The following is a 9,415-nucleotide window of genomic DNA, read 5'->3' on the forward strand; positions in this document are numbered from 1 at the left end:
TCATAATGGCAAAGGCTTGTATGCCGTATTTGATCCAAAGATATGATGAACTGAATCTATCACCACAAATCGTGGATATAAAGCGGGAACCGCTTGTATACAAGGATATTTTTACCAAGATTGTTCCTGAACAAGGTCATCACCCCGACTGCCTCATATTTGTATGCTATTATATGAAGATGAGCATGAAGTCTCAAGTCAGGGACAAATGGCTGAAGTTGGGAAAGAAGATAGTAGAAAAAGCCAACAAGAAAAGAGTCTGGTATTGAAAATGCTGACGGATCTTGAAACAGTTGGGCGATAGATGCCAATGAAGACATCTGGGATGATGTTGCGCGTCAATGTGATGAAGCTGCGTCAAATGTGAAGCTGTGCATAATAGAAAGGCTCAAACATAACTTTGTTTTAACAACCTGTGTGTTGTTGGTAGGTTGAGAAATTTAACTTGGGAGTGAAAACTAATGGGAAAGTAGTTAGTGTGAAGCTTAACTTCAGTCAGTAGTTATGTGTAATGTGTTGGTATGAAAACTTAACTTTATCAGTAGTTCTTGTCAGAACAACTTATGTTATCTTGTCGATGTTTATATATAATTTATTATATATCAATGCTGGTTTCAGTGCTTCTATTTGCTGCAATCTTATTTCATTTAACTGTACTATGATATAAATCTTACAAGGAAAATGAAGGAACAACAGGTTACATATAAACATCTAAATAACAAGTTATGCAACAAAATAAACCTGAATAACATGTTATTCCTAATAAAATAAATGTGCATGACTTGTTATGCAGACGCATGACTTGTTATGCAGATGCAGATGCATGAAGGAACCACATTTGCATGAGTCGTTATGACGCCATCTTTAAAAGAATAAATGCATAACAGATCGTGCATCGTCGAAAAACAATGCATAAGAATTATGCATCTTCAAAACAATAACGCATAATACGTTATGCATCATAAAAACTAATGCAGTTATGCATCATCAAAAACTAAAGCATAATCCATTATGCATTTAAGAATAAAAATGAAAACATTATCTGATAGAAGCAGAAAAACACACAGTGAAAAAAATATTTTTCATAAAACCAATACAAAAAAGAAACTAAGTAAAGAAAAAGTACTTGTTCATAAAAACTAATACAAAACTAATGAAAGAAAAATGAATAAGGTTCAAACATAAAAGTAATAGTCTGAAGAAACAAACAAGATAATTGCTCTTCTTTAACTTCCCTTAGGTGCTTCGGCGGCTTCTTGTAACAGGTAGGATTCGTACATGTTTGCTTGTTATGATGACCAAGCTCAAAACAATTACCACAGCGAATAGCTCTCCTGGGCGGCTTCTCATATCTGCTCAAATGCCTATTAGCTTGTGGTCTCCCTGGCGGCCTCCTAACATCAGGTACATCGATAATATCATTACCTTCATAAACTTCAGGCCTGTTATAGTTCGGAATAGGATGAATTGCATGACTGTAGGCATTATTGAAGTATGAAGTAGTGAAATAAGGTTCAACAAAATCATATGGATTAGAACCAGACATTGTTATCGATGCGAAAGCATGCACACATGGAAACCCATAGACGCGCCACCTCTGACAGGTACATGTCCTTGCCTCAAGGTTAACACTATGAGAACTGTCCCCTCCTTCCACTTCATAAACATGAGTATCGGACTGTATAACCAGCCAGGTTAAACCCCCATCAATAAGAGCCTTCATCTTATTTTCATTCTTCGGTGTGAGAATTGTTATGAAACTATTACCCGTATTCCGCCTTTCTGACATCATACTCATCACATCCTTCCTTATCTGATCCAGAAGAGCATTTGCAGGGAGCTTCTTGTGTACCTTCATCCAACTATTGAAGGATTCAGCAAGAGTAGAAGATGTCCTACCATACCTACAACCCTGGAAAAAGGCATTTGACCACTTCTCTGGAGGGATATCTTCAATATAGTCGGCAACCCAACCACAACCAAGACCCCTAATAGTAGCGATGGCAGTTTGGAAACCTTCGCGACTAAGAGCATAAGCAGCAGCTTGAAATGAATCAATAACTGCACCATACCTTTCGTCAGATGCATTAATAGGTAAGTTCATCTTAAGATGATAATAGCAGAAACTATGGAAGGCTCCAGGAAAGTAAAATGGAATCGCTCTCTTTAATCCTTCTGCACGATCAGATAAAAATGTGATTGGCCTTTGATCATGATCAAGAACATTACTCAAATTCCTCATGAACCATTCCCAGTTATCATTATCTTCACCAGGTACCAGGGCCATGGCTAGTGGGAAGAAGCCTGCACAGAAAAAAATATAAAATCAAGCCAGCGTCTACATGAAGTATGTGCAGCTAAAAAAATGCATAATGGCTCATGCATCTAAACTAAATAATGCATAAGACATTATGCATCTAAAACAGAAAATGATGCATAACCAGAAAAGTGAAAACAAATAATGCATAATGTCTTATGCATCTAAACTAAATGATGCATAAGACATTATGCATGTGCATAAAAAGGATGCATAAAATCAATAAGTGAAAACCATAATGCATAAGACATTATGCACCTAAAACAAAAAATGTATAATGTCTTATGCATCTAAAACAGAAATGATGCATAACCAGAAAAGTGAAAACAAATAATGCATAATGTCTTATGCATCTAAACTAAATGATGCATAAGACATTATGCATGTGCATAAAAAAGGATGCATAAAATCAATAAGTGAAAACCATAATGCATAAGACATTATGCACCTAAAACAAAAAATGTATAATGTCTTATGCATCTAAAACAGAAATGATGCATAACCAGAAAAGTGAAAACAATAATGCATAAGACATTATGAAGCAAAAATAAATAATGCATGAGACATTATGCACATATATAAAAAGGATGCATTATCAGAAAAATTACCATTTTCAGCATTGATAGCGGTTGCAGCATGAGGCATCCTCTATATGTCCCTGTAAGAAAGGTAGCATCGACATAAACCATGGGGCGAAGGTAACGGTAACCATGGATGCATGCCTCGAAAGCAATAAAAAACGCACAAACTTATTTGAAGGTGCCTCATCTTCTAATTCATGAACTATCCTCGTTCGCTTCAGGTTCATCCGTTTGAACTTGAAAATCAATCCAACTCCCAGGATTTGTGCTGCGAATGGAATCTACATACCATGAAAGATGCGAATACGACATGGCTTCATCACCAAATATATCCTCATACACTTTCTCTCTTCCGTTGTAAGCTTGGTAGTATTTCACATTGATCCCGTAGCTAGTTTTGAAAAACTTTGCCAAATCAGATGCTTTGAAACTCGGATCACTTCGGATTTCATCCTTGATCAGACTAGAAACAAATTTACTGCTGAGCCTGTGGAAAAGCCTTTCAGTTCCAACACCACAGGTATGACTGCTCTCATATTTCTTAACCTTAAGCATCCTGTTTTCAACATCAACAACACACAACCTTATACTCCCAAGGGCAATTTTCTTTTGAGCATTTTGCATAGAACCTGCTAGGTTCATTCTTCTTATATACAAGAACACGCCCAGCTTTTAACTCGTATTTCTTCACTACGATACGTACCTCTACTACACCTCCAAAAAACACTTTACCAACTTCACCAAGTAATTTATCCCAACCTTCAGTCCTAAGAACCTTGTTAACAGGCACAGAACCATCTTCAAGGAAATTCACCATAGCTTGTTCGGGTTCAGGTTCTATTACACGACTACTTGAAGCTCTACTACGACTTCTGGAAGAATTACAGCCAACTTCGACAAGTAAATCAAAGCTCTTCTGACCTTTACAGTGGCAACGAGATACAAAACATTGAAGCAGAATATCAGAATCAACTCGCACAAACTTGCTTCCATCATTAAAGGAAAATGACATGATGCGGTAATAAACGAGTCCAGTTCTGGCAAACGGCTGTCTTCAAAGACTCCAAAGTTGTGTTGACATCAACAGGATGTGCTAAGAATTCACTGAAGTAGTGAATTACAGCTAGTGCACTACCAACAGGCATTTTCACCCTGCAAAACACAAAAGAGAAAAAACCAAACATATCTATCCTGCATATTGCTTCACAAAAATTCTTACTCAAAATTAAAAGATCAAATCAACAACAGCAAACAATCTACATTAACCATAATCAGATGAGAAATCAACAGGATATCAAAATCAATAACAGATAACAGATCAAAAAAATGGAAAAACAAATCAAATAAAAATCCAACAGAACAAAGCAAAACCTAGTAAATTGGTATGTCAACATCGGAACATGAAATCGAAACAAAAAAATTTAATCGAAAAGATCTACATTGATGTTAACAAATTCAAAACGTAGAAAATAAACAAAAATTCAAAAACGAGCTTAAAAAATCTAAAAAACGATTCGAAAAACTAAATTAAGCTTCGGAAACCTAAAATAATAGATCCTAATCTTACAGAAACTAAAACATAGAATCGAATCAAGATTAAACAAAAATCAGAATCAAGATTGGAATAAAAACGAACGAACCTGAAGCTTTGCTGAGTAAATTGAATCTCTCTCGGTAATCAAGGACAAGTGAGGCTAAAGCTTGCTGAGTAAATTGAATCTCCGTAATCAAGGACAATTCTCGATACTCAATCTCTTGAAAATAAACAGGATATACTGAAACTGAAAGTGAGGCTAAACTGGGAAATAAAAAAGAAAATAAATGAATTTTGAAAACTCTGGGCCTGCAAATAATTTGTTGGATGCTTGGGTGCGTCCGTGAGATTTTGTGAGGGTGGGTTTCACAGTAGGAAAATGTGTAAGAATGGGTCTCCATGTAGTTTTCACATGTCAAATTTGGAAGCCGGCCCAATCTGTATTGAATTAGATGTGGATGAGGCAAAAAAACCGGCCCAATACGTACCATGCCCACCCCTGTCTTGTTACATAAACGAGTCCAAGTTTGTTCTTGGGCCTAAGCCTGACTTTCCCTAAATGAGACTTGGAGACTTGGAGTGGAAAGTGGAAGACAGTACTTCAGCTAAAACATCAGCAGAGAACAACAATTTGCGTCGTGGATTCGCAGTTCGCACTTCGCACCATTCAGTGGTACTAGTGATGTTTCTAGTGCGAAAACTAACTGCTCGTAACCCTACTGGCAACGGCCGTTTCTTTTGTGCACCTCCATCCTCCACACCGTTACCCAACTACAACACCACCAACAACACTACTACTACCAACAACAAACTATTTGTTGGAGGTATCTCCTCCTTTTCCATCCCTTTCCTGCTTAAATTTGTTTCTGTACTTACTATAAAATGGTTATTGGTCTTGTTGGTTATTTAACGAACAGGTCTGTCATGGGGAGTAGATCAGATATCATTGACCGATGCTTTCTCTTCTTTTGGAAATGTTACAGAAGGTAAATAAAAAGAAGTTATTTGTTCATTCAGATAAGTGCTTGAGAAAATGTCTGAATGAGCTTCATCAACATTTTAACGCAAAAAAGCAACACTGCGTCTACCTTAGATTATATTTAGGATTGCAGATAATAATATTAACTCGGAGGCATTCGACTAACCTGACATAACTTGGTCAAGAATTTTCACCTGTTTAGATTAAAAGATACTTCTGTTCTCAGCATATAACACAAGTCATAATGCATCTCCTGGTCATCATGGACGGTTGGACTAGATAACGTTTTTAATAGCTTTTTAACTACTCTCTTGAATCATGGATGTCAGGCCAAGTTTTTCTGTTCTTTCAAGGAAAATGTTTCTTCTTTTTTGCTTTTTGAATGCTTTTTAGTGATTCATTTTTATCCAAGCAACCCATGTCATACTTGATCTTACTTATGTATGACAAACCTGCTTCATTTAGATTATGATTGCGTATGGGAATTAGATTAATATGCCATTGCATCTAGTTCACAATTGACATCTGGCAGAGGGTATTGAAAGTTCTTTGAGGCCTGAGGTTCACCTCGTGCTGAGGCCCCCCAAATAAAACATTCTCAAGGTGCATGAAGAAAATCTACTTTATTTACGCCTGGAAACCATTATTTTCACTCAATAATCTAAGCTTGTCGGGCAAGATACATTTACAAACGCATTTTGTTGTTTATTTTGTCAGAATTATTTTAGACTTTCAATGTTTTTTTCTACAACCTTTGGCTGGTCTTTACTTATGGGAATTGGCGTGCTCATGTTTCTAAATTCTTGCACCAAGCGGATGAATCACCGCACCTGATATTTACTAGTTAGAGCAAAGTGAACATATAGGAGTGAGTTAAGGTGCCATTGCTCTTCATATGCTCTTACTTAGACCAAAGGATATAGATCAAGGGTGTAGATCAAGGCATAAAGGACGGAAAGTTTTAGTGATAGCAGTAGCACGTCACAAGTATTGTATGAATGACATTGCTCATCTGCCGGGTTCTTTTAAAGGGACATTCAATACTCAACAGTACACCTAATCGGAAACCCAAAAAGATCCACTCTTTTAGTTAACTTGCAATAATTTGAATTAGAAAAGAAATGATGTTGAGGGGAGGATATATAGCAGAAACTGGGTCGCGTTTGGCTTAGAAATATCGAAATTACAACCTATTATATTACTGCCCCCCTAATTTCTTTGAACAAGTATATTTGTAGAATTCCTGAGAGAAGCTGTTGGATTTTTCAGTGAGGATTATCTATGACAAGGATTCTGGAAGGTCAAGGGGATTTGGTTTTGTTCACTTTTCAACAAACAATGATGATAGATCTGCCAAAGATGCCATGGATGGAAAGGTAAGGTTAGATTTTATTAGACTCATAAAATGAATATTGAAATCCTGTTTTCACAGTAGGATCACTGCAACCAGTTTCCATCGGAAGAATAAAGCAAAAACCTGCAAGTTGCATATATGTGTAGACCAATAATTGAATCCTTTTTCCTCATCATAACAATAATAAGAACAGCTGAACCCTTCTGACCTGCTGAACTAGTTTTCCATGCAGGCATTTTTGGGTCGACCACTACGCATAAGTTTTGCTCTTGAGAAGGTTCGTGGTGGACCTGTGGTAGTCCCTCGCCTTTCTAATGTAACAGATGTTAGTCGCCGAAATAATTGAAATCAACCCGGTAATACTTGTATTTTTCAGCTTTCTCTCTTTTATTAGCTTTTGTGGTGATTAATGAATGATTGAATAATAGCTGTACTTCAACTTTATGTGTATGTTTTTCTTTTCCAATAAAATCTTAGGTGCATGGTTACGATGTATCTCAAATAGACTTCTTGTTCTCTTGCTCTTATAATAATTCTCTTTTCAACAGTTACTTTATTGACTATTAGTCTTATGCTGGTTAGAAAAGAAAAACTAATGCGACATATCAACAATGTTCAGTAGAAAGCTCAATTGTTTAGTCAATTTCTTGGGACCTAATTTTCTAGATCACACTTAGATGTGTATATTATCATGCTTAGAAAAAGCTGTTCTACGTCATTTTAGATAGACATCAAGAATTACAGCCATAAGTGTATGAACTATCAGGTCGAACATTCCCAAGAAAATACACAACACCTCCATATTTTTCCAGATTCATTGCTGAACCACGAGAAGTTCAAAATATAGGTAGATACCTGGTCACTGATACTTTCGATTTATATAGTGAACACTAACTGGTGAACCTGGCATGGGTTTTGGCCCACGACTGAAGTTCGTATCGATGTTAAAACCCTGTAAGCGGCTCCTTAACGTTATTACTTATATGTGTCATGAGTTACTCAAGATAGGATGGGTTTGCATGGGGATGATCGAGCCGAGACGTGCAAATAAAAATAGTTTTTGAGTATACGACGGAAAAATAAATTGTTCGAGGCTAGAATTCATTTTATATATTTTGAACAGCAAACTGTTGGATCCAATGATGATAATATATAGGTTGTTTGTCTAGTTTCCTGGGGAAGCAAGATTTAGTATGTGTAACAACAGCTAGAGATCAAAATTCAAAAATCTTCATGGATCTTTTGAATTGTAAATCCTATTGAACTGCATCTTGTCTTCCTAGTACAAGTACCAAAATAAATTTAGAAATCCTAAAACAGGAGTAAAGTTTAGGAGAAAATTTTAATTATCCAAGACACATGTTTAGCTGGTATCAGCCTATCAGTTATATTTGATTATTCGTGTATCCAGTAAACTTCACTCTTTTGAAAGACCATTAGCTAGATTTGCCAGAAGCATCAACTACATTCTCCATATCTTTAGCCAGACCTCTCTTTCTTTTATCCTTTTTCCTTTTTTTTGGTTTTTTCATTTTTGTTTTCTGGGAACTTGACTAGAGTTCCCACCACCAGGGTCCAGGAGTAACCTTCCTCAGTCCTCTCTGGCCATTCAAATACAAACCACAAGCTATTCTTTTGGCTGCCTATCTGCTTTGTCTCTTTGCAATCTCCAATGCTAACCCGTCAGTTAGTGAGAAGATTTTACCAACCCATCCATTTCCATCCTTGACTGAAACTGAGAGGGAGTGACACCAACACTTCATTTCATGCGTCCATGTGAAGGCCTATCTTTATGTGCACACACATGACCACACCAGGGGCTTCCTTTATCGCATATATAAAATATCTCACACGTGCTGATGGCAGTACCTGCAAGGTGGGTCCGATTTGCTAAAAGTCAGCCCATACATCACAGAGTTGTCCAATGAACAAAGTGATTTCCTCGTAGGATTTAAGATCACTACCTCCCACGTCCCTCCGCATGGTAATCCCTACCCACCCCCCTCACATAATACACTGCACTCTGGAAGCGATTCCCTCAGTTGACTTCTTTCAAATTAGTGCTGGATTCATCAATCTCCGCTTGAAAATGTTTGGTGACAATACAGGAATTCTTTATGCGATATACATTCATCTACATGAATGAACAATGGCAATATCGTTTCATACCCCATGGTGGTATGGAGCAAATCCACCCCTCTTCCTTGACCAATAGTCAGATGCTTCTGTTGTCGTCTGCTAGAGAACAATATCATAATACATCGAATGATTGGTTGTAATTGTGACGCAGGAAAAAAAAAAAGAAAAGAAAAGAAGAGCGTTATGACGAGAGATTTTCCATGTTTTTATGATGATTGTCGTGTTTTACATGCATTTACTAGCCTATAAAATGTGATAACCCCGTGTGACAGTCTTCCAGCAAATAACGTAACAATGTTGTGTATGAAAAGATTTATATTATCTTTCAGAACAAGTAGTGTGAAAAGCTAAATAAAAGTTCGCACTTCTAAGTCTTAATTTTGCGTTAGGGTTATCTTCGCATATCCCTATCCATGCTTTTTTCGTGGATGTTTTTCGGCAAGTAAGTTTTTCAGTGGGCAATTTCTAATTGTTCTAGATTTGCTTCTCTATCCTGTGTTTCAGTTTGTGG

The 9,415-nt window shown here is 36.8% G+C and overlaps 1 protein-coding gene across 1 annotated transcript; it reads left to right on the forward strand.

Annotated features, from left to right (window-relative positions):
- The first annotated feature begins 4,991 nt into the window (after positions 1-4,991).
- On the forward strand, positions 4,992-7,274 carry LOC113351674 (glycine-rich RNA-binding protein 5, mitochondrial-like). Its single transcript, XM_026595617.1, has 4 exons — positions 4,992-5,256; positions 5,350-5,418; positions 6,681-6,787; positions 6,998-7,274. The coding sequence occupies exons 1-4, from the start codon at positions 4,992-4,994 to the stop codon at positions 7,109-7,111; spliced, it is 555 nt and encodes a 184-aa protein (XP_026451402.1). The 3' UTR covers positions 7,112-7,274.
- Positions 7,275-9,415: the final 2,141 nt, after the last annotated feature.

Source organism: Papaver somniferum, chromosome 2, assembly GCF_003573695.1.
Source record: "Papaver somniferum cultivar HN1 chromosome 2, ASM357369v1, whole genome shotgun sequence".
NCBI classification, from domain to species: Eukaryota; Viridiplantae; Streptophyta; class Magnoliopsida; order Ranunculales; family Papaveraceae; genus Papaver; species Papaver somniferum.